A 25,435-nucleotide genomic window follows, 5' to 3' on the forward strand; every position below is an offset into this window, starting at 1 on the left:
GGAAGTCCCCACAGACTGGAAAAGGGGAAACGTTACTCCCATTTTCAAAAAGGGTAAGAAGGAGGAACCAGGGAACTACAGGCCAGTGAGTCTCACTTCTGTGCCCAGAAAGATCATGGAGCAGATCCTCTTGGAGGCACTACTGACTCAGAAGAATAGTGAAGAGGTGATTTGGAACAGTCAGCATGGCTTCACCAAGGGCAAATCCTGCCTGACCAACCTGGTGGCCATCTATGAGCAGGTGACAAAATTAATAGATGAGGGGCGACCAACTGATGTCGTTTACCTGGACCTGAGCAAAGCCTTTGACACTGTCCCACACCACATTCTGGTCTCCAAACTGGTGACACATGGGTTTGATGGGTGGACCACTAGATGGATAAGGAACTGGCTTGATGGCCGCACCCAAAGAGTGGCTGTCAATGGGTCCATGTCCCAGTGGAGGCCAGTGACAAGCGGAGTCCCTCAGGGATCAGTCCTGGGACCTGTCTTATTCAACATCTTTGTGGGTGACATGGACAGTGGCATTGAGTGCACCCTCAGCAAGTTTGCTGATGACACCAAGCTGTGTGGTGCAGCAGACACGCTGGAGGGAAGGGATGCCATCCAGAGGGACTTTGACAGGCTGGAGAGGTGGGCACAAGCCAACCTCATGAGGTTCAACAAGACCAAGTGCAGGGTCCTGCATCTGGGTAGAGGCAATCCCAGGCACAAATCCAGGCTGGGCAGTGACTGTCTGGAAAGCAGCCCTGAGGAGAGAGACTTGGGGGTGCTGGTGGACAAGAAGCTCAACATGAGATCTCAGTGTGAACTTGCAGCCCGGAAAGCCAATCAGATCCTGGGCTGCGTGAGGAGAAGTGTGGCCAGCAGGTCAAGGGAGGTGATTCTCCCCCTCTACTCAGCTCTGGTGAGACCCCACCTGGAGTACTGCGTCCAGTTCTGGAGCCCCTATTACAAGAGTGATATGGACATGCTGGAAGGTGTCCAGAGAAGGGCCACGAGGACGATCAGAGGGCTGGAGCACCTCTCCTATGAGGACAGATTGAAGGAGTTGGGGCTGTTCATTCTGGAGAAGAGAAGGCTCCGAGGTGACCTCATTGCGGCCTTCCAGTATCTGAAGGGGGCCTACAGGAGTGCTGGGGAGGGACTTCTCAGGATCTCAGGTAGTGATAGGACTAGGGGGAATGGAATGAAGCTGGAGGTGGGCAGATTCAGGATGGATGTGAGGAGGAAGTTCTTCACAATGAGAGTGGTGAAGCACTGGAATGGGTTGTCCAGGGAGGTGGTTGGCACGCCGTCCCTGGAGGTGTTTAAGACCAGGCTGTACGAGGCTTTGGCCAGCCTGATCTAGTGTGGGGTGTCCCTGCCCATGGCAGAGGGGTTGGAACTAGATGATCCTTGTGGTCCCTTCCAGCCCTGACTGATACTACTTTGATACTTTGAAGAGGACAGCAGGGACAAGGCTGTGAACTATAGTGAGGCTGAGCTTCCAATCTGTTGATTGGTCATTTCTGACAGCAACTCCTATGAAATCTCATCTGACTTGAGTTACAGTGAGAAATGTAATCTCTTGTAAGAGTATAGATGTTTCTAATTACCTCGAGCATGCTTTCAGGACAAGATGTAAGCAGGTGCAGGCGTTTATTACGTTATACAGCAAAGTTACATAGTCTATCAGAAGGCACGTGTCACATCTCAATTGGTCATTTTCTATTGGCATGTGTGTAATTGAGGCATACAGTAGGTCAAAATAACAAAACAGCATTTTAACCCATCCAACCAGATTCTGCCCAGCTTCTCTCCTTCAGTTACAAGGTGTTTACATTACCCTCAGAGTCAAAGACAAAATGTAGCCCTCTCTAATTCAAGCAAAGGCAAATCTTCCCTATAGTCTTCTAAAGCTATCTGAAAACAATCCTTCTACAATCTCTATTCCATCAGAACTCTTGTTAGGAAGTTTCTTTGTCTGAAGAGACAATTGTAACCTGAATACAGAGGTGGATACAGCTTGCATCAGTCATAGAATTTCAAATATTCCTATAAAATTATCCATGCTCTTTGATGTAGTCATTCTTAGGTCAAATATCTTTTGTTTGAAAGTAATAAAATATCGCTGTATATTCTGAAAAGGGAAAATACTTAAATGCATCACTTGGAGAAAACTCACAATTTTGCAGCTAGTTCTCAGATTTCAGTGGAATTACAGAGTTATAAACTCTTACATGACCGAGGTTGGTAGACCACATTATATTAATTGAAAAATGTAGTAGTTGTTTTTAATACATAGGGATTTTGTCGGGGGTGTGTGTGTGTGTGTGTGTGTGTTATTATTTAATGTAACTATTCCTTTTGTATACATTTAGTCTAAACTAGATTTTTGGGCTCTCCTTCCAGTGTGTGGAAAGAGATCATGACCATCACTTTCAAAATTTAATTATACCAATCTTAAAAAAAAAAAAAATCAATCATCCTCTTAAGGTACCTGTCCCTTCCTATTAAGTAGAGATGAAATCTAGATAATTAGCTCAGACTAAATATATAACTTTTAAGATTAATAAATTCAGATTAATTGGTTTGCACCATGAGTGCCTAGGTGATATAAGCCATCTAGACATTTAAATTCTAAATGGATAAAATGAATGTTGGCTGAATGCAGCCTTTTCTGATTTTTTTTTTTTTAAATCTGGTATAATCAGTAGCTGTATTGAGAGCTCTTGAGTGTTGTTATGATGCAAGTATAAATAAAAATAGTGCTGTTTTATAAATAATAATCTCTCTGAGAACAAATGAATGCAAATGCAACCTCTCTTTAAATGAAAGAACCTTTTGGATATTGTATAACATACTGGATTGTTTTGTTGATGTGCTACTTGGTAGCTTCATGTAGCAAAGAAAACATAACTCTTTTTTTGCTGCAAGTTCTGTGGTACACCACTTTGACTATAAAAATGGCTGTAGGTAGAAGAAAATGCAATAATACTGTGTTATAAAATCTGAAGTTTTGATCTTGACACAATCCAGAGGATGCCAGTGAGTAACTCACGGGGGAGATAGGTTTCTTAAGAGCCTTGGGGTTTTTGTGGGGTTTGTTTGTTTTTTGGTTTTGGTTTTTTTCTCCTGTTAGGTTTCATGTTTTCCTCTGAGAGGCATTTAGTATCTACCATTTCAGTGAAAAAAGCTTATAAATTGCTTTCAAATTGAATTCCATTAAATTCTAGGATTAGGTGGTTGGCCAATTATCTTACTGTCCCTCCAAAGACTTAAAGCAGGACTTACATACCAACCTTCACATTTGTGCATTGTGTCTGAGAAGGCAGTATCTTGTTGGAGATTGGTGTCTTCTTCCAATGTTGCATGTAATTAGGATTTTTTTTTTTCTTTTTTTCCTCCTTTTTAAACATTTTATGGATTATTGCCTTGAATTTGGAAATTTGGAAGAGCCAAGTTTGGCTATGGTTGGGTGAAGTCTAGCAGTGAGATGAAGCTGCAGTTTCTATGTTGCTGCAATTCAAATGGGCGTGGTGAAACTTAGAATTCCATGTATAAGGCTCACAGTCTTGCTTGCTTATCATAGAACCAGAAATATAGAATTTGAGTGACACAAGATTTTCTTCCTCACATCCAATTGACTCCCTTGAAAAAGGAAGTATCAAAAATACTCATTTCTGACATCATATAGCTCTAATATATTAAAAAACCCTGACTCAACAGCTTTCAAAATTAATAATTAAATGAGATATCATGCATGAGTTTAAGGTCCTAAATTGTGAAAGTGTCATATTATAAATGTCTTATTCTACTAGACCTACATATTACAAGAAGAAATAATAATAACGTGTGTCAATAACTTTACACATGCTGTCAGTCAGTGTCATATAATAATTAAAATGTTAATACAGATTTCAGAAAAAAACTTTCTCATCTCCCATCTTTCTTTTCCATCAACATCTAATGGTAAATTTTTATATATTTGCACTAAATACAAGATGTATGTGGAGAAACACAGACCTAAAATGCTTGTCAAGTGATGAACTATAAAGACAGAGAAGTTCTATCCTTCATACCTGGCTGCAACTGTGCAATAACTGCACACCTGAAGGATGGCCAAGGGCTCAGGTCCAGCCAAGATGGATTTAGGAAGGGCAGGTCCTGCCTGACCAACCTGATCTCCTTCTATGATCAGGTGACCTGTCTGGTGGACATGGGGAGGCCTGTGGATATGGTCTACCTGGACTTCAGCAAGGCCTTTGACACCATCCCCCACAGCAAACTGCTACCTAAGCTGTCAGCTCGTGGCTTGGACCATTACACTCTGTGCTGGGTTAGGAACTGGCTGGAGGGCCGAGCCCAGAGACTGGTGGTGAATGGTGCCACAGCCAGCTGGCAGCCAGTCACCAGTGGCATCCCCCAGGGATCAGTGCTGGGCCCCATGCTCTTTAACATCTTCATTGATGATCTGGATGAGGGGGTTGAGTCAGTCATCAGCAAATTTGCAGATGACATCAAGTTAGGAGCAGATGTTAGTCAGTTAGAGGGTAGAAAGGCTCTGCAGATGGCCAAGGGATCAGGCCCAGCCAGCATGGATTTAGGAAGGGCAGGTCTTGCCTGACCAACCTGATCTCCTTCTGTGATCAGCTGACCCACCTGGTGGATGTGGGGAGGCCTGTGGATGTAGCCTACTTGGGCCTCAGCAAGGCCTTTGACACCGTCCCCCACAGCAAACTCCTGGCCAAGCTGTCAGCCCATGGCTTGGATGGGAGCACACTGCATTGGGTTAGGAACTGGCTGGAGGGCCGAGCCCAGAGAGTGGTGGTGAATGGTGCCACATCCAGCTGGCAGCCAGTCACTAGTGGTGCACCCCAAGGATCAGTGCTGGGCCTTGTGCTCTTTAACATCTTTATTGATGATCTGGATGAGGGCATTGAGTCCATCATCAGGAAATTTGCGGACGACACCAAGCTGTGGCAGGAGTTCATCTGCTGGAGGGCAGAGAGGCTCTGCAGAGGGACCTTGACAGGCTGGACAGATGGGTAGAATCCAACAGCACGAGATTTAACACATCCAAGTGTTGGGTTCTGCACATTGGCCACAACAACCCCTTGCAGTGCTACAGGCTGGGGTCAGAGTGGCTGGAGAACGGCCAGGCAGAGAGGGACCTGGGGGTGCTGGTCGATGGTAGGCTGAACATGAGCCTGCAGTGTGCCCCGGCAGCCAAGAAGGACAATGGCATCCTGGCCTGCATCAAGAACAGTGTGGCCAGCAGGAGCAGAGCGGTCATTCTCCCCCTGTACACTGCACTGGTTAGGCCGCACCTCGAGTACTGTGTCCAGTTCTGGGCCCCTCAGTTTAGGAAGGTTGTTGATTTGCTGGAGTGTGTCCAGAGAAGGGCAACAAAGTTGGTGAGGGGTTTGGAATACAAGCTCTATGAGGAGAGGCTGAGGGAGCTGGGCTTGCTTAGCCTGGAGAGGAGGAGACTCAGAGGTGACCTTATTGCTCTCTACAACTACCTGAAGGGAGGTTGTAGACCGGTGGATGTTGGTCTCTTCTCCCAGGCAACCAGCACCACAACAAGAGGACACAGTCTCAGGCTGCGCTAGGGGAGGTTTAGGCTGGATGTTAGGAAGCAGTTCTATACAAAGAGAGTGATTGCCCATTGGAATGGGCTGCCCAGGGAGGTGGTGGGGTCACCATCATTGGAGATGTTCAGGAGGAGACTTGATGGGGTGCTTGGTGCCATGGTTTAGTTGATTAGATGGGTTGGATTGGTTGATGGGTTGGACACGATGATCTTGAAGGTCTCTTCCAACCTGGTCTGGTCTATTCTATTCTATTCTATTCTATTCTATTCTATTCTATTCTATTCTATTCCATTCCATTCCATTCCATTCCATTCCATTCCATTCCATTCCATTCCATTCCATTCATTTTTATTTGATTCAGATCCAGCAAGAGACATTATTATTTGTTCTGATGTTTTTCCCAGCTCGTGTTAAATGAAATTTCTGACTTACAGTGAGACAAGTTTTAATAAATTAAATGCAGATTTTCATTTGAAGATGCATAACAATATTTTTCAGAAAAGTGTTCTATCTTTTTTATGACACAAGTAACAGTTTACAGATGCAGAGAGACCCAGCCTTCCTTGCCCCCTCTGAGAGGGCTGAATGCAAATCAACTCCAACCTGGGAAACAAGTTGTCATGTCAATTTGGCACTGAATCTGAAATCCTTAACCAATAGTTAGAACGGATGATTCCTGTGTCACTTACTATTTTCCAGGGGAAAAAAACAAACAAACAAACAAACAAAACCAATCACAAAACAGAAAAGATAAAACAAAAAAACAAAGAAACAGGAAAAAAACAACAATGAAAGAAAACCACATACCAAATTACTAATAAGGATGCCATATGTGCCTGAACCTGAGGAAACAGTAAAAGTATGTCTGGCTTTGAGGGCAATCACATTCATGAGCATAATTTAAGAGTCATAAGTTAGAATGCTGTGCCTTTGCAATGCTCTTTGCAAATGCAAAGACATGATTGTCTGAATGAATTAGCATTAGGAACGGGCCAAAAGTATACAGTTTTATTTCACTTTTTGCAGTCATATGGCATAAAAGATGCAACAGATATGACCAACTTTTAAGGGAGAAATTAATTGAGAGATCGGAACAAATCTTAAGCCATTACTAGGAAACTGGTAATAGTATATAGTATTGCTTTACTGTTTGCTACTTTTTCTCACAAAGCTGAGTAATTTTCTCTTTCTCTTTGCAGATTCATCAGTATGAAGGGCAGGTTTGTCTTCTAGTTTGTGTACAGAGTTCTGGCATTCAATTAAGCAAGGTAATTTTTCTTTTTTTTTTTTTTTTTCTCCTTACCTACCACTTAAGGATAGTGCAGCATTTTTTAATGAGGTAATTATATTTAAATGTTGCTCATTTCATCAGAAAACACTATACCTTCAAGGATATATTAAGCATTTCTCAAAGGGCTCTGATACTTTGAAAAAGTTATTTGGAGATAAATTGTATAATCAAATGGAATAAAAATACTGGAATGATTCCATTGGGATGAGGGGTTTGAAAGACTTTCATAGCATTGTTCTTGTCAGAGATGCATGTCTGTAGAAATAAGGATAAGGATGAAACAGGTACCCATATCTTCAGGCAATTATCCCAAAGGGGAAAAATAAATGTAGACAACTTTGTGGCCCCTGTATGATCTATCAACATTTTTAATGCAGAAAAATAAAACTTAAAAGAAGTGTTTGGCAAATCCATATAAAATATCAACAAAGAGGGGATTCTATCTATTATTTGCTTTCATCCATTTATTCTTACACACTTACACTGAATTTGTTTTACTAGAAATTGAAAATATATATTTAAATCCTAAAAATGTAATTTTATCATACCTAGTAAGAGTAGGGCATGTGTGTAATGTGTGTACACACCCACATACATGTGCAGATGTGTATATTGACACATCTGTGTATTTACATATGTATGTAGGTTCATATATGATTTAAGTAGTTTGAAATAGCTTGCATGAAATCATATTCATATATACCTCTTGTTGTAGGAAATTAAGCAGCTTTTAAACCCATTCGACTCAGAACTACCTTTGGAGTAAAGAAGGTACCGTTAGTCCTATTATCTCAAAGGGAAGGTAAAACAGAGATTAAAATTTTCACTGATGTGTCCTGTGTGCAATTAAGGAATAATGTTGCCACCTGAATGTAATACATAAGCCTTTAAAGCTAAAACCTGCTGCAGAAATGTTTAAAGGATGTTGTGGAAGTAAAAAAGAAACAAACAAATAAAAAATTCAAATTGGTTTGAGTATATTGAGTACAGTGCTTTCATCCAAACTACCCCAAACATTGACTCGCAAAAGCAAGAAGGGTGCACTGGTAAAGGGTACACTTGCCAAAGTTCTTAGGTTCTTTCTCTAAGCATTAAGAGTGACTGCTGCTGGAGACCAAATAGTAGGTTAAGTGGAAGATTCATCTGATGTGGTGCCATTGTTTTTATAACAGATCTGCACATGCCTGTCTTTTCCCCATTAAAAACCCTGGTGTGACATGGTTGAGCCTCAAGTATGCTCAGAGCTTCATCCTTAGGTCCTTCCCTTTTTTCTCCTCCAAATTTCTTTGCTGTTGTTCATTCCACTCAATTTCATCCATCAATTTTTTCTTACTTTCCATGCACATCCCTTCAAAGTATCTTCTGCAGAGAGAATACATGGGAGAAATCAGAGTTGTTTGGAATTTTTTTTTGTTTCTGTGTTGATTTAACTTCAGGTGCATGATTGCAGGTGAAGACAAATAGACCAGTGCATGAGACTATGTACATATACTCCTTCAGAGTGGAGGAGTATACAGCAGTATAGTATTACTGAAAATTTTTAATATCTTTTTTGTTGTTGAACTAGATGATCCTTGTGGTCCCTTCCAACCCTGACTGATACTATGATACCATGATACTATGATTCTTAAAATGAGAAACAGAGATAATAAATGAGTCTATCCTCTACAGGCACAGATCCACACAGTAACATTTTCAGCTACTTTGCAAATAACATTGATCCAGTTGATATTGGACACATCTATTGCTTGCTTTGCTGTGTAGATTCATTCAAAATACTGTATGAAGAGGCTGCATAATACATAGCAGAAGATTTTAAAGTTTGACCAAGGTGGGTTTTGGGGGGGATGTTTGTTTATTTTTAAGTATTTTGGTGAATGGTTTACTTTTCTGCTGATTCCTTTATACAGACTTGAAATTGCATTAAAATTCACTTAAATAACTTAATTTTAAAAGATATTTCACTCATTTTATACATTTCTTTCATTTTGGAAAATAAAACACAGCTTCTGCTCTGGTTTCCAACAGTAACTTTGAGAAGAAAAAGAAAATTAATTTGTTCTTTTCATTATTGGCTAATGACCCCATACATATTCACTCAAAGTACGCTTTATAGATACATGCCTTCTAACTAAAGCCCAGGATGTTTTGTTTGTACTAGTTGAATTACACATTGGCATTCCTGTCTGTAAACCTTGAGAAACCAGCTAGCTTTGTACCTTCATGCTGATAGTCTTCTTAATAGCAGGAGATCTATTTCTATGTTTTATTCAAGCATGAAATCTACAGCAAAACTGAGGGTATTCAGTAATTCTGTGAAATAAATGTTGAGATCCTGTGAGCATCCATGTGGCTCTATATGTAGTGTCACCAACATTATCACCAATGTCCCTGTTATCATAGTATCAGTCAGGGTTAGAAGGGACCACAAGGATCATCTAATTCCAACCCCCCTGCCATGGGCAGGGACACCCCACACTAGATCAGGCTGGCCAGAGCCTCATCCAGCCTGGTCTTAAACACCTCCAGGGATGGTGCCTCAACTACCTCCCTGGACAACCCATTCCAGTGCTTCACCACTCTCATGGTGAAGAACCTCCTCCTCACGTTCAGCCTGAATCTCCCCACCTCCAGCTTCATTCCATTCCCCCTAGTCCTGTCACCACCTGATATCCTAGGGCCTTGACGCCCTCTCATTCTGAATGATGGAGTGGGAACATAAAATACAGCAGCAGGTTGTTCCAGTCCTATGGGGTCAGTGTAGTTTGTTCTCTCAAAGAACAAGGGAAGCAACCCACACTTGTTTATCTTTTCAGGGGAAAAAAAAAATTAAATATACTTTGCAGATTTAATGTCTGCACCATGGCAGATGCTACAGAGCTTTGTTAGTACAGTAATTTGGGGAAGGTTTGGTTAGATGCATCTTACCAAGCAGAAACTTGTATAGTGTTTTAGTCTTGAAGTTTGTTTATGTATTTTCCATGTTGAACTAATTGAATTGCTTCTCTTGGAGTAAACCAGGTAACAATCTGTTGCCTCAGCAATAAGGCTGGGATCTTTAAATGTTGACAGCTCAAGTCTAAACCATCAAAGTGAGACCAGTGCATTATAAAGTGTTAAGGAGTAAAAGCCAGCTAATGTACTGATTAGTGTTTTATCTGTATATGAACAAGCACTGAAAGAGTTAAAATCAAATTTGCATCTATGCTTTCTGATAGGATGGCAATAATGAAGGCTGAGAATTAGAAGTCATAGTCTGTGTTGGTTGAGCTCCACTATTTTGATCTCTTCTCAATTGTATCAGTCTTGCTTGTATCAATGTCTGCCCAGGCTCCTTCCAATTAGTTCTCTTCATCTCCCTTACTCATAACTCCTCAGCTCTTTCATCTCAGGCACTTCTAGTTCTCTCACCTCCTTTCCACAGTTTGTTTTGCTATTCTTTCTCTTGCTACACCTTCCGATTTCTTAAACCCTCTTCAGTTTCCTCTCACTTCAACCTACAGTTCTCATTCCACCTGGATCTCAACCTTCCCTTCTTGCTCTTTATTCAAATCAGTGCAAGCTCTTCATCTTCTCTACAGATACCTTTACCCATCACACCTCACTGATTTATGAATCTGTCTCCTTTGATGTCTGGTTTCTTTGTACCAGCTTTCCCAGTTCTGGCTTCTTTATTTTCTCTCCAGTCACATTCATATACTGTAACTCACTCATTTACAAGTGTTTTATTTCATGACCTCCTGTCCCCATTCTCTCCGGAAACTAATTTTTCTGGTTCCTTTTCCTACACTTTCACTTTCAAATTTCTACCTCACTCTTGGTTTTTGCTCCCCTCTTGTCCCGATATAATCCACAGTGCAAGTGTGACTCATGCTTCATCTGCACTTGAAAAAGACTACCTGCATCCAGAACAATGGAAGTATTACTATTGGCAAAATAGAGAGTCTCTGTTCTTTTTTGTTGTGTATACCTCACACAGTCCATCACAGCCTAGAGGCACTCAATTTCCTTTAGAGTGCAGTCAATGCAGTTTAAAACAGAGATAAGGCAAGTCCCTCTTTAGGTAAAATAACATACACAGCATTTGCATCTGCAAATAGACTGTACTTCCATCAGAAAAGCGTACAATCGTATGTATTATAATGGACAATATATTTGTCTTCCAGTTTTAAGTTTGCAATAGCATGAGCATTTTTAATAGAACATCCTGATACATAATTTTGCCACAGGCTTTGTATTTAAAACGTTTATGAAGAACTTTTCCTTAAATATTCCTTTCAATAATTTGATATCTCTTCAGTCCCTTTTCCATTGTACTTATTTCTGTCAAGAAACTCAAACTGGATTTGTTTTTTCCTGACTTGAAGAGAAACTCAGTTACTTCAATAGCAGAATTGATGAACTTCTTTTCTGCAATGGACCTTGGAAATTTTGGTCTTAAATGATTCATGTTCTCTGATACTCAAATCACATTTACACTTAAACCCCACCAGCCTTATTTATTCTCATGATGTATTGTTGTATAGTGGTCAGTGCATGCAGAAGTACTGCAACTAGTTCTTTGTTGATCTTTATTTAAAGGCTTCATATATGTAAATGGATGGCAGGTAAAATTAACTATGTACTAAATGATTAATTTTTATTTTTAAGAAATATGGGAGAAAATAGTGTTAAAAAAATCCTCCCTAGGGGAAAAAAAAAGGGTCAAAAAAAATATACAAAATATAGCAAAACACAGTTTTCTTTTTTTCTTCTACTGTACAATTCAGGGCAATAATCAGAATCAATTAGCTTAACAATTTTTTTTAAAAAAGTGCTTCTATTATGTTTTCTACCTGTTCTTACACACCAGGAAGAAGATGAGACTGCTTTTATTTTTAATATTTTGCCAATGTGCCATGAACAATGTCAAAACACACAGTGCTTCAAATCCTAATATTATTTTAATGATGGCTGATGATCTTGGTATTGGAGACCTGGGTTGTTATGGGAACAGAACGTTAAGGTATGATGCATTTAAGATTATACATCTGGGGGAATTGTGGCTTTATATTTGTTTTTTTCTGTGGACTTGCAAGATTAAAACCCCCAAAACATTCAGATATTTGATTAGATTCTTTATAATTAATCAAAGTTAATAACTTTTCCAGAGAACAGAATATTTGATCTTTGTTTTTTTCTGAATAACAAAAGAAAACTTATCTGATGCATTTATCCTGCTGAAAAGTTGCATCAGAAACAAAAATTGAGCAACAAACCAAATAAGAGTAGGTCTAGAGAAGCAAGATATGATCAAAAATTCTCTTTTAAAATATACATGATTAAAATACATCACACAAATGAAGCACAGTTTCAAGGGCTTCTGATTTGAGATAAGATTGTCACTATCCAGAAATAAAGTGCTGATGTTTTTTCCTTCATTTATTTCATTCTGTAGTCAATACATTAATTGAAATGCATGTCAATGTGCCTGAGCAATGCAGCAGTGTTCCCCAGTATGATCTTTACTACCAGCTTAGGTGTGATGGTTGTGTAAACAGTACAAGTTGTACCTATTTGTTGTGTTTCAGTGGTGCAAAGTCTTTGATCGAGTTAATGACAACATTCAGATTAAAAGCACTGTCCTGTCAAAAATGAATGTTTCTGACTATTTAGACTTAGATGATGGGAGCACTACTGAACCTTGAGGTCACAGTAATTAATCTCTCAGGATGGGGACCTATTAGAACATACTGCAGCTCCTGGTCAGTCTGCATTCCTCCTTTTATTTTTTTTTTTAATTTTTTTTATTTTTTTTTTTTGGTAGAACCAAGGGCATAGTAATTTTTTCTTCAGGAAACAATTTTTGTCTGCAGGATGAGCCACATCACAGAGAAGTTTTCCATGCAGACAGGGAAACTTTGATTTGTTCTTGGGTCTAGCATTGCAGACATAGTCATGCTAGACATAGTCATGCTAGACATGTAAGCATCTAACCCACAATCATTACTGTTTGAATCTCCCCTGATAAGCATTGCCACCATACAACATTACACCTACCACAGAAATCTTTTGCTGGGAAAGAGAGAAGTGAAACCATGTAGGGAGTAAGGAAGCATAACCTTTCTTCAATTTTTCCTCTTCCTATTACTGTAACATAGAGGCCATATAAGTTACAGTTCTAGCTCAAGGAATGCATTTAAAAGGGTTGTAATACAATACATCCAGATGTCACAGTTTTGTACTGGCCATGAAAAGTGGGAAAACAGATTTTTGGCACAATGCTACAGTGTCTTAGTTCAAGTATTGACACCTATCAAAACATTGGAGACAATAGCATTTAGAATTGCACCACCACCCTGGCTTTCATAGTTTGCATACAACAAGTCTTAACTTAATTTTCCTGATAGTTCTTACCTCAGATGCCTTGATCTCATTATACCCATTTCCAAATAATCATCTTTGTGTATTCTTTTGGGTTTTGTTTCCTGCTGATGTTTTCCTAGAACCCCTAATATCGACAGGTTAGCAGAAGAAGGAGTGGCACTTACTCAGCATATAGCAGCATCCCCACTTTGTACTCCAAGCAGGGCAGCTTTCCTGACTGGGCGATATCCTATCAGATCAGGTAAAATCATGTTGCTTTATTTATATAAAAATACTGTATTTCATTTGCAGTAAACTGTATGCACTTTTTTCCTCTGGCCTTGCTTGATATCTTTATCATCACTCATTTCAGTGACTAATCAAGATCAACAGTGTTGCTAAACATTTGAAAATTTCCATTTCAGATTCTAAAATTTTCACATTTCAGAAAAGTTAACACCAAAATATTTTTTTTAATTGAGGAAAAGATTGTATTTATTTATGTATTTTATTAATTAATTCTGAATAAAAAGTCTGATTATGGTTATTTAATATAAAGAGTAGACAGATTCCATTGACTTTCCCCACTCTCCAAAAGACTGACAAAGCATTCAGGCCACTTCCAGGATGTTGGTATGCATCCTGAATAGTGATCATAGCAGAGATGCATTATGAAAGACATAATATAAGAACCCAATGGGAATTCTTCTATCAGTATTTCTGCTTATGTAAAAATCTTACATCCTAGGCAAAAGATTTTCACCTAGGAAAGGGTTTCACCCTTGTAGAGTAGAGTCATCTGTTGGGCTTGGTGATCCCGAGGGTCTTTTCCAACCTGAACATCTCTCTGATTCTGTGATTCTGTAAATTCTTTTGGTTTCTTTTTATTTTGTTGTGGTGGTTTGAGCCTTAACTGGCACTTAAAAGCTCAGATGGGGGCAAGGCTGGTAATCCTTCCTTCATTTCCCTCCTCCTCTTCCTCAATAGAGAGAGAAAAGGGAGGGGAGCAAATCCAGCAAGAAATAATTTGGGTTCAGCTTGGAAGTAAGCTTGGAAGTAAGATCACTATTCTAGACTTTAGGCATGCAGACTTTGATTGCTTCAGGGATCTGATAGCCAAAGTATCGTGGGACAAAGCCCTGGAGGAAAGAGAGACCCAGGACAGCTGGTCAATATTCAAGGACCACCTCCTCTGTGTCCAGGAGCTATGTATACCAACAAAGAGAAAAACAGGTAAGAATGCCAGGAGGCCTGCCTGGATGAGCAAGAAGCTACTGAACACACTATTACTTAAAAAGAAACTCTACAGGAAGTGGAGGGAAGGAGAGCTAGAACAGGGGGTATATAAGGAAGCTGCCCGAGCAGCAAGAGACCTGGTTAGGAAAGCCAAAGCAGAGTTTGAATTGAATCTAGCCAGGGAGGTTAAAGGGAACACTAAGAACTTCTACAGATATATTAATGGGGAGAAGAAGACTAGGGAAGGTGTGGGCCCCCTCAGAATGGAAACTGGTGAAATGGTCACAAGTGATGTGCAAAAGGCTGAGGTACTCAATAACTTCCTTACCTCAGTCTTCACTGCAAGGGCCTCTAGCCACACTCCTGATGTTATGGAAGACAATGCCAGTGACAGGGAGGAAGAACTGCCCATCATAAGTGAAGATCAGGTTTATGATCACCTGAAGAACCTGAAAGTGTTCAAGTCCATGGGACCCAATGGGATACACCCACAGGTACTGAGAGAACTGGCATATGAGGTTGCTAAACCCCTCTCTATTATATTTCAAAAGTCGTGGCAGTCTGGGGAAGTCCCCACAGACTAGAAAAGGGGAAACATTACCCCCATTTTCAAAAAGGGTAAGAAGGAGGAACCAGGGAACTACAGGCCAGTCAGTCTCACCTCTGTGCCCAGAAAGATCATGGAGCAGATCCTCCTGGAGGCACTGCTGACTCAGAAGAATAGTGAAGAGGTGATTTGGAACAGTCAGCATGGCTTCGCCAAGGGCAAATCCTGCCTGACCAACCTGGTGGCCTTCTATGAGCAGGTGATAAAATTACTAGATGAGGGGTGAGCAACTGATATTGTTTACCTGGATCTGAGCAAAGCCTTCAACACTGTCCTGCACCACATTCTGGTCTCCAAACTGGTGACACATGGGTTTGATGGGTGGACCACTAGATGGATAAGGAACTGGCTTGATAGCTGCACCCAAAGAGTGGCTGTCAATGGGTCCATGTCCCAGTGGAGGCCAGTGACAAGCGGAGTCCCTCAGGGATCAGTCCTGGGACCTGTCTTGTTCAACATTTTGTGGGTGACATGGACAGTGGCATTGAGTGCACCCTCAGCAAGTTTGCTGATGACACCAAGCTGTGTGGTGCAGCAGACATGCTGGAGGGAAGGGATGCCATCCAGAGGGACCTTGACAGGCTGGAGAGGTGGCACAAGCCAACCTCATGAGGTTCAACAAGACCAAGTGCAGGGTCCTGCATCTGGGTGGAGGCAATCCCAGGCACAAATCCAGGCTGGGCAGTGACTGTCTGGAAAGCAGCCCTGAGGAGAGAGACTTGGGGGTGCTGGTGGACGAGAAGCTCAGCATGAGATCTCAATGTGAACTTGCAGCCCGGAAAGCCAATCAGATACTGGGCTGCGTGAGGAGAAGTGTGGCCAGCAGGTCAAGGGAGGTGATTCTCCCCCTCTACTCAGCTCTGGTGAGACCCCACCTGGAGTACTGCGTCCAGTTCTGGAGCCCCTATTACAAGAGGGATATGGATGTGCTGGAAGGTGTCCAGAGAAGGGCCACGAGGATGATCAGAGGGCTGGAGCACCTCTCCTATGAGGACAGACTGAAGGAGTTGGGGCTGTTCAGTCTGCAGAAGAGAAGGCTCCAAGGTGACCTAATTGTGGCCTTCCAGTATCTGAAGGGGGCCTACAAGAAGGCTGGGGAAGGACTTCTCAGGATCTCAGGTAGTGATAGGACTAGGGGGAATGGAATGAAGCTGGAGGTGGGGAGATTCAGGCTGGATGTGAGGAGGAGGTTCTTCACCATGAGAGTGGTGAAGCCCTGGAATGGGTTGTCCAGGGAGGTGGTTGGGGCGCCATCCCTGGAGGTGTTTAAGCCCAGGCTGGATGACGCTCTGGCCAGGCTGATCTAGTGTGGGGTGTCCCTGCCCATGGCAGGGGGGTTGGAACTAGATAATCCTTGTGGTCCATTTAAACCCTAACTGATACTCTGATACTATACTATGAAGGAGTGAGGCAAAGAACTTTTCTTTAAACAGTATATATATATATGTTTGTGTAACAATGACAGGCAGGGTTCACAAGGGTAAGAAGGGAAAGAAAAAAAAAGAAAAATGAGATACAGAACCAGTCCTTTGCAAAGTGTGGTAGCAGCAGGAATGAGTGCAATGGCTGCAATTCTCCTTCCTCTTATACCCCTGCTGGACAAGGAGCGGGGAAGTGGAACAGACCAAGTCAGTTTCCCAGGGGAGAAAACACCCTCCAGGTAGGGCAAAAAGGCTCTCATGAGCTCTCCCCCCATGTTGGTTTTTTTTCCCAGGGTGGGCGTTAACCCACCACATTTGTGGGGGGAGGGGCACGGAGGGCAAGAAAGACAGATCAAGTTACTTCAGCTGCCCTTAAAATTTGATAGAGAAAGGGAAGAAAATCTCCCTTCTTTCTAAGTATTCTTGTTCCATATCTACCCATACACAGTGCTAACCATCCTCTGAATACATGCATTTTATATCTTCTCTTGCTTTTAAAGTATCTGATCCAAAGCCCATTTGAGTAAGTGAAGATCCAGTCTGTTTATTTTAGTGTGCTGAGTCTGAGCCCCTCAGTGCTTAGCCATGCAATTTTAACATTCCTTTAACATCATTTTTTAGCAAGGATCATTATACATTAATCAGCTAATTTGTTCATTAGTGATAAAACGTCCTGTCCTTGCTTCTGGGAATGAAAGCAAAGCAAGACTCTGTAGCCTACTTGATATATTCATGCTCATTCAAATCAAGTAACAAGCTTCTGCAAAAGTGCAAGCTAATATAACTTGCTAAATTTTCCATTACATTGAGCTGCAAAGGAAATTTTTATATACCTGTTGCAGCTATTTTGCCATTAATATTTATGTAGGTAAAGCCACAGGTCACTTTCCATTACAATCCTTTTTTTCTCTCTGAAAAATTAGTGATCAAACTGATGTTTTTTTTCTTACCTGATCTGTTCTCAGTCACATCTAATCATTTCCATGGAGATGCAAAAATTGAAATTGGTGTTAATTAAATGAGGAAATTGCTAAATATGGACTATTTCCAAGCATCAGTAAAGAACTAGTAAAGCATTCATGTAGAAGATACTAGAATCATTATGTGTGAAAAAAATGTTAGAATTTTAAAACTCCTGCTGACAGAGCTAAGGAAAAATATTCCAAAATGCAAAAATCATGATTCTGTATTTTCATTCTGATAACTTAGGGTAAGTACACAGATTTTGGTTACAAGAGATTGGAGTACATAAAAATGAATTAAAAAATAGATATTATAGGTATGTATAGATGGCTAAAACTATCTAAACTGTTGATCAATAACTCTAAATAGGGTGAAAAACTGAAGTCAGCACCTGAAGTTCTCCTTAATAAGCCGGTTTAACAAGTCTCTTCTAATCACAAGGGATATCTGAGGGAAGATTCTAGTTGTATACATCAGTCATGTAACTTTGGCACTGCAATCATCCAGTTGCATAATTCAGACTTCCTGGAGATACATCTGTGCAGATTTGCATAGATATTCTGTGTTCTGTCTCTCTATACTCAGAGCCAGGTCTCATCTGGAATCCTAGTAATCTAATTTTCATGAACCTGAGCTCTCCAGTTCCTTGTCCTGAGAGTAGTTTATAAGCTCAAGTTTGTGTTCCTCAGACTCTCACTATACAGAAATTGCTGTGCCTTGTTTAGATCTTGTCTTGTTAGCTGGTATCTGATGATGCTTTAATGCACTCCATGTGCACTGAACCATGTGTCTTCATACCTGCCATTGGAGGACTTATCTTCTCCCATCAATGCTGAGTGCACCAGTCTATTTCTAAAATCACTCTCTCTTGCTCTTATTTGACCTGGTAATATTTACATGCCCAGCTATAAGACTGCCCTATTTCAACTGCCTTCTCTCATATAATGTTAAAGGCTTGTAGAAAACCACATATAAGGAAAAGTGGAATTTTTGAGAATAGAAATTGAGAGTGGTCTCACTTAGTCCTCAGCTCCATTCCTCCCCTATGTAGCAGAAAAATAGATTATACAAACTCAACTTCTTTCATATATGTTATACCTTAGAACATATGCAGAATGGAATGCATCTGTTTATGTGATGGCTAGCCCCGTGATTGTAAGCAGAGAATTTTTTTTCTCTATGTATGCAGAAAGAATGAATGGCAATTGTTTCACCCTGTTATCCAAGTCTCAATTTTCATTGTATTTAGGAATGGCTGCCTTCTCAAGAGTTGGTGTCTTCTTATTTTCTGCCTCTTCTGGGGGACTTCCTTCTGAAGAAATAACTTTTTCCAAACTCTTGAAGCAGAGAGGTTACACAACGGCTCTAATAGGTAAAATGGCATACATACACAGGATTACTTTTCATTCATTTCAATCAGAAGAATGTTAGCTTTCCATATAAACTATTAATGGTCTGCATTAAGCTTTACTCCTTCCCAGCGTAATGAGTTAATTTTTCTGGCACAAAGTTGAGCACATTTCCATGCATATATGCAACACTAATCAGGTAAGTATGTCTAATTCATTTGTGTAGTTACAGTCTTACTGTGCAAGGTATTGAAGAAACATTAAGAAAAAAAGAAAATTAGTCAAGCTCCTGAAAAGTTTTCTGTACAAATAGGAGTTTGAGTACATCAGAGAAACCATGATGGACAGATCAATCACAGAGTACAAGTCAGTATAGTGGTGGGATTCATTTCACTAGTTTTCAAAGATCTGTAAAGCAGATAATGTAGTACCTGGGCTAACTGTCTGGATTCTCTTAGTAATCAGACAGAAACTGGCATTTCTAGGAAATTTGTCTCATCCTGTGGTAGCTGTTTAATACAAAAATGTATTAATCTCATAATGAAGATAGTTCACGCAACTAACTATAGCATAAATATCCAGTGATGGATAAAAGGAATCCCACTAGATGAATTTTAAAAATAATTGGAGCGAATATCATAAAGGTATAACATTTAAAGAGTGTGATTTTTTTTTCCTATTTTGGCCACTGACTTATTCATTATACACTACTTTACACTTCAGAAGCTTTTTGTGAAATAAAAAAAAGCGTGCAGTGGGCAGTAGCGTCCTCCCTACTCTAATCATGAGGTCTGTGGTGACAGGTTGGACTCAATGACCTTTGAGGTCTCTTCCTCCAACCTTAGTGATACTGAATATTAGTACATTAATTTAGTTGTTAGATGCACCAGATTTGATTTTTAAACATAACAAAAGCTTGAAAATTTGCAAGTAATTTTATTTAAAAAATCAGGCCATCTAACAAGGCTAATGATTTACACCACTGTTCAAAAAAATATGTGTATTATGTAGATAACCAATGTTGATGTTCCCAACTAAAAATCCTACTTAGCTATACCCAGGTCTTAGAAAGTATAAAATGCCTTAATGTCCTAACAGATTCACACAGTATCACAGTATCACCGAGGTTGGAAGAGACTTCAAGGATCATCGAGTCCAACCTGTCACCACAGACCCCATGACTAGACCATGGCACCAAGTGCCACATCCAATCTTTTTTTTTTAACACCTCCAGGGACGGTGACTCCACCACCTCCCTGGGCATCACATTCCAATGACGAATGATTCTCTCCATGGAGAACTTTCTCCTTGCCTCGAGCCTAAACTTCCCCTGGCACAGCTTGAGACTGTGTCCTCATGTTCTGGTGCTAGTTGCTAGAGAGAAGAGACCAACCCCTTCCTGGCTACAACCACTGTGACCATTTTAGGCTGTGCCTTTAAGAAAGGGACATTTGCTGAAACACTCTGGCTGAATATTTCGAAAACATTCAGATATTCTAAACAAATTTCACTGGTAGATTGGTAGAATGCAACTTTAAGTTTTAGTTCAGTTTGTAGTCTGTCTCTGTTCCAGTCTGTTCTGCCTTTCCAACCTGTCTGCTTCTGAGCAACTAGCTGGAGCTCACCTTGAATGACAGATAAGAGAACTAATCCCTGCATGCGCTTTGAGACCTAACAAAATTTCATCCTTATTAATTACCTTTTCTCTTTCTCTAACCCTTTTTGGAAAAAAGGAGGTAGGGGGAGAGAGGGGGTACAGGGGGGGAGCCCTCCTCTGTCTGGAGGAGGGAATTTTGTTCTGTATTACTTTCTTTGCTGTGTATTTCTGTATATGTTGTAAATACTGTATATATATAGTGTATATATATTAACTGCATTTCATCTTGCTTCTAAATATAGCTTTTATTCTTTGCTTCTCCGACTGAGCTAGCTGTGGTTTCTTTCTTTGTAGGGGAGGGAGAACTGAACCTTCTATCACCACCACATTTTTATTTGGAGGTCCCAACGTGTGGCCTGTAAAAAATTAGCTGGATTTATTGTCTGCGCGAGTTGGAGTTGCAAACATGAAAGTGTTTTGGATTTTTAAACAATTACTTTTTTCAATTTTTAGTGTATTGATCTACAAATATTGTTTAGGTTTGATACTCAACTGCTTAGGAAAATATATAATGTATAGATTATATTTATGGTTTAAATATAAGATTCAGCTTCTCTATGACCGCTGCCTGGGATTCTTTCGGTTTAAGAGATACAGAAATATAACATTGACCACTATGCCAATTGAGATAAGGGAGTTTAAGATTCCAGTAGGTGAAAGAGTAATTTTAAGTGATGGCTGGGATCCAAAGCTGATTTTATCAATGTGTGTAATCCTGCTATGGGTGATAATTAATGTGTGCTTGTTAGTAGCACTGTACTGGGAGAGGAAGGTATCTAAGGCCTGTTTCATTATTAAGCATAGATCAAAGAAAATTCTAGTGATGAGGAGAGTGGAGAATCTGTATCAGTTAAAGATAAAGCTAAAAAATCTATCAGAAAGGCTGCTTTGAACGGTGTTGGTGGTGAGTCTAGCAATCAGCCAGCTCCCAACATGGCGACTCCCACATGTTCAGCAGCCATTAACAAGGCAAAGCCATTTCCTTCTTCTTCCTCGGCAGGACCGGAAGCGTCCTCCACAGCAGCTGGTCCGTCTCAAAACCTGTCAGCTTCTGTTAAGGTGGCTGTAAATTCAAACACAGCTCCAATTAAGCAAGTAGCAGTTTTAGAAACAAGATCTGGAAAGGCCAAAGCTGATCCAGGAGCTGATGGGGGAGAACATCAAAATTCTGATGCTGCTGAGGGAACTTCTGCTAGGAAAGATCCTGCTGAGGAGGAAGAGAAGGTTTGCCTTAAAGATATAGCTGAGATGATAATAATAATAATAATAATAATAATAATAATAATAATAATAATAATAATAATAATAATAATAATAAACAACAACCAGGTTGGAAGAGACCTTCAAGATCATCGTGTCCAACACATCAACCAATCCAACCCACCTAAACAACTGAACCATGGCACCAAGCACCCCATCAAGTCTCCTGAACACCTCCAATGACGGTGACTCCACCACCTCCCCGGGCAGCCCATTCCAATGGGCAATCACTCTCTCTGTGTAGAACTTCTTCCGAACATCCAACCTAAACCTCCCCTGGCACAGCCTGAGACTGTGTCCTCTTGTTCTGGTACTGGTTGCCTGGGAGAAGAGACCAACCTCTGCCTGTCTACAAACTCCCTTCAGATAGTCGTAGAGAGTGATAAAGTCACCCCTGAGCCTCCTCTTCTCCAGGCTAAGCAACCCCAGCTCCCTCAGCCTCTCCTCATAGGGCTTGTGTTCCAAACCCCTCAGCAACTTTGTTGCCCTTCTCTGGACACACTCCAGCAAGTCAACATCCTTCCTAAACTGAGGGACCCAGAACTGGACACAGTACTCGAGGTGCGGCCTAACCAGTGCAGCGTACAGGGGGAGAATGACCTCCCTGCTCCTGCTGGCCACACTGTTCTTGATGCAGGCCAGGATGCCATTGGCCCTCTTGGCTGCCTGGGCACACTGCAGGCTCATGTTCAGCCTACAATCGACCAGTACCCCCAGATCCCTCTCTACCTGGCCGCTCTCCAGCCACTCTGACCCCAGCCTGTAGCACTGCATGGGGTTGTTGTGGGCAATGTGCAGAACCCAACACTTGGATGTGTTAAATTTCATGCCGTTGGACTCTGCCCATCTGTCCAGCCTGTCAGGTCCCTCTGCAGAGCCTCTCTACCCTCCAGCAGATCAACTCCTGCCCCCAGCTTGATGTCATCGGCAAATTTCCTGATGATGGACTCAATGCCCTCATCCAGATCATCCATAAAGATGTTAAAGAGCACAAGGCCCAGCACTGATCCTTGGGGCACACCACTAGTGACTGGCCGCCAGCTGGATGTGGCACCATTCACCACCACTCTCTGGGCCCGGCCATCCAGCCAGTTTCTAACCCAATGCAGTGTGCTCCCATCCAAGCCATGGGCTGACAGCTTGGCCAGGAGTTTGGTATGGGGAACGGTGTCAAAGGCCTTGCTGAGGTCCAGGTAGACTACATCCACAGGCCTTCCCACATCCACCAGGTGGATTACCTGATCATAGAAGGAGATCAGGTTGGTCAGGCAGGACCTGCCCTTCCTACATCCATGCTGGCTGGGCCTGATCCCTTGGCCATCCTGTAAGTGCTGTGTGATTGCACTCAAGATGACCTGTTCCATGGTCTTGCCTGGTACTGAGGTCAGGCTGACAGGCCTATAATTCCCTGGCTCATCAAACCGGCTCTTGTGAATGGGCACCACGTTGGCCAGCTTCCAGTCTTCTGGGACCTCTCCAGTGAGCCACGACTGGTGAAAAATTATGGAGAGTGGCTTAGCCAGCTCATCTGCCAGCTCTCTCGTCACCCTAGGATGGATCCCATCTGGTCCCATGGACTTGTGGGGATCCAAGTGGCTGAAGAGATCTCCAACTATCTGCTCATGGAAGATAGAGAAACTGTGCAGCTCCCTGGCTCCTTCTGCCAGCTCTGCAGGCCATCTCTCTGGAAGACGTTCTGTCCTGCTAGTAAAAATTGAGGCAAAGGTGTTTAGTACAGGATGGAGATGCAGGTCCTGCTAGGACAGAAGCTAGTGGTGGTGCTTCTCAGCTGAAAGAGATCCTTAGGAGAGTGTCAGCAGTATTACGGGGACAACATGTTCAGGAAGATGTGATAGCTGGGGAAGAAGATGATGCTCAGTGTTGTTCTTCACCTTGAGAAGAAATTTGAAACGTCTGGAAGGATTATATCAGAGCAGATGAGGAGCCAGTTTTAGCTTGGCTTGGTAGATGTTACGATACAGGTGCACCAGCGCTAATAGTTGGAGACAAGTCAGCAGCTCTGCTAGGAACTCTCTCAAAGGATAATGGAATGGATAGACATCTAGGCAAGACTCTCGGTAAAGTTAATCTGTGGATAGCATCATAGTATCAGTCAGGGTTGGAAGGGACCACAAGGATCATCTAGTTCCAACCCCCCTGCCATGGGCAGGGGACACCCCACACTAGATCAGGCTGGACAGAGCCTTGTCCAGCCTGGTCTTAAACATCTCCAGGGACGGGGCCTCAACTACCTCCCTGAACAACCCATTCCAGTGCTTCGCCACTCTCATGGTGAAGAACTTCCTCCTCACATCCAGCCTGAATCTCCCCACCTCCAGCTTCATTCCATTCCCCCTAGTCCTATCACTACCTGAGATCCTGAGAAGTCCCTCCCCAGCCTTCCTGTAGGCCCCCTTCAGTTACTGGAAGGCCACAATGAGGTCACCTCGGAGCCTTCTCTTCTCCAGACTGAACAGCCGCAACTCCTTCAGTCTGTCCTCATAGGAGAGGTGCTCCAGCCCTCTGATCTTCCTCATGGCCCTTCTCTGGACACATTCCAGCACATCCATATCCCTCTTGTAATAGGGGCTCCAGAACTGGACGCAGTACTCCAGGTGGTGTTTCACCAGAGCTGAGTAGAAGGGGAGAATCACCTCCCTTGACCTGATGGCCACACTTCTCCTGATGCAGCCCAGGATACGCCTTCTATTGGCAGCTCTCATGAGATACCCTTCCCGAGATGATCATCTATGAAATCCTAAGCCCTGGACTACCATAGATGAGGGAATTAAACGTCTGAAAGAATTTGCTGTTAGACAGGTACTCTACGGTGACCATGAAACTCTGAATCCTGATGAAATTCCTGTAGGAACTGGTCTAGCCAAAAAGCTTATCAAACTTGCTCCTTCTAATTATGCAAATATTCTGGCAAGCAGAATTGTAGCAAGAAATTATGGTGGAGCTCCTCCTATGGTTGGCCAATTCACTGATAAATGAGACCATTGGAGGATAGCATGACACATGTTTCTTTGGTTTCAGCCATTGAGACTCTGTCTGGAAAAATTGAGAATTGCATGAAAGAGCTGAAAGATTCCATATCCCAATTGGCAAAAAGAGATAATTCCAATTCTTCCTCCAGGGGGATACAAGCTTCATCTGTGAGGAATAGATGTCCTCCAAGGAGGTCATTCCTAAACAGATCAAACCAAAACAGACCACCAAGACAATCACGTAGGACTATTTGGATAACTCTGCGTGATCAGTTTGGTGAGAACATGAACAGATGGGATGGTCAACCAACTTCTAATCTTTTCAGGAGACTGAGGGAACTGCAAAGTGGCAGAAACCGAGGTAGCAATACTAGAAGGGTAGCTGTTACTTCTACAGTTCCACAGAACAACTCTAATAGCTCCAACAGTGGCTCCAGTTCTAACACTGGACAGTGTGCTCATTGCACATGTGGGCATATTCCCCATAATGAGGGGTGCCCTACCTCCCGCCAGGGGGAGGAGAGGGATAATAGAGATAACAGAATCTATTGGGATGTGTACATCCATTGGCCTGGCACTTCACCATTTCGGAAGTATAGGGCCTTGGTTGACACAGGAGCTCAGTGCACCATAATACCATCAAATTATCAGGGATCAGAGTCTATAACTATTCTGGGAGTCACTGGTGGATCTCAAGAGTTAACTAAGGTAGAGGTTGATATAAGTTTAACTGATAA

General features: G+C 41.8%; 1 protein-coding gene across 4 annotated transcripts in view; it reads left to right on the plus strand.

The window, feature by feature from the left end:
• STS (steroid sulfatase) overlaps window positions 1-25,435 on the plus strand; it is a 145,654-nt gene that overhangs the window by 17,630 nt on the left and 102,589 nt on the right. For 2 of the 4 annotated variants that reach the window (XM_068141694.1, XM_068141702.1), the window contains exons 3-7: window positions 6,779-6,847; window positions 7,586-7,641; window positions 11,723-11,875; window positions 13,356-13,477; window positions 18,692-18,814. In XM_068141694.1, coding sequence (XP_067997795.1) covers window positions 11,730-11,875; window positions 13,356-13,477; window positions 18,692-18,814 — 391 coding nt within the window. In that variant the 5' untranslated portion in view covers window positions 6,779-6,847; window positions 7,586-7,641; window positions 11,723-11,729. Of the gene's footprint in view, window positions 1-6,778; window positions 6,848-7,585; window positions 7,642-8,541; window positions 8,702-10,031; window positions 11,876-13,355; window positions 13,478-18,691; window positions 18,815-25,435 lie in introns of those variants that run through there. The other 2 variants (XM_068141709.1, XM_068141719.1) reach the window with 2 other exon arrangements.

The sequence above is a fragment of the Melanerpes formicivorus genome, unplaced genomic scaffold, assembly GCF_026170545.1.
Source record: "Melanerpes formicivorus ecotype bairdi unplaced genomic scaffold, bMelFor1.0.p_v2 SCAF_1, whole genome shotgun sequence".
Taxonomy (NCBI): domain Eukaryota; kingdom Metazoa; phylum Chordata; class Aves; order Piciformes; family Picidae; genus Melanerpes; species Melanerpes formicivorus.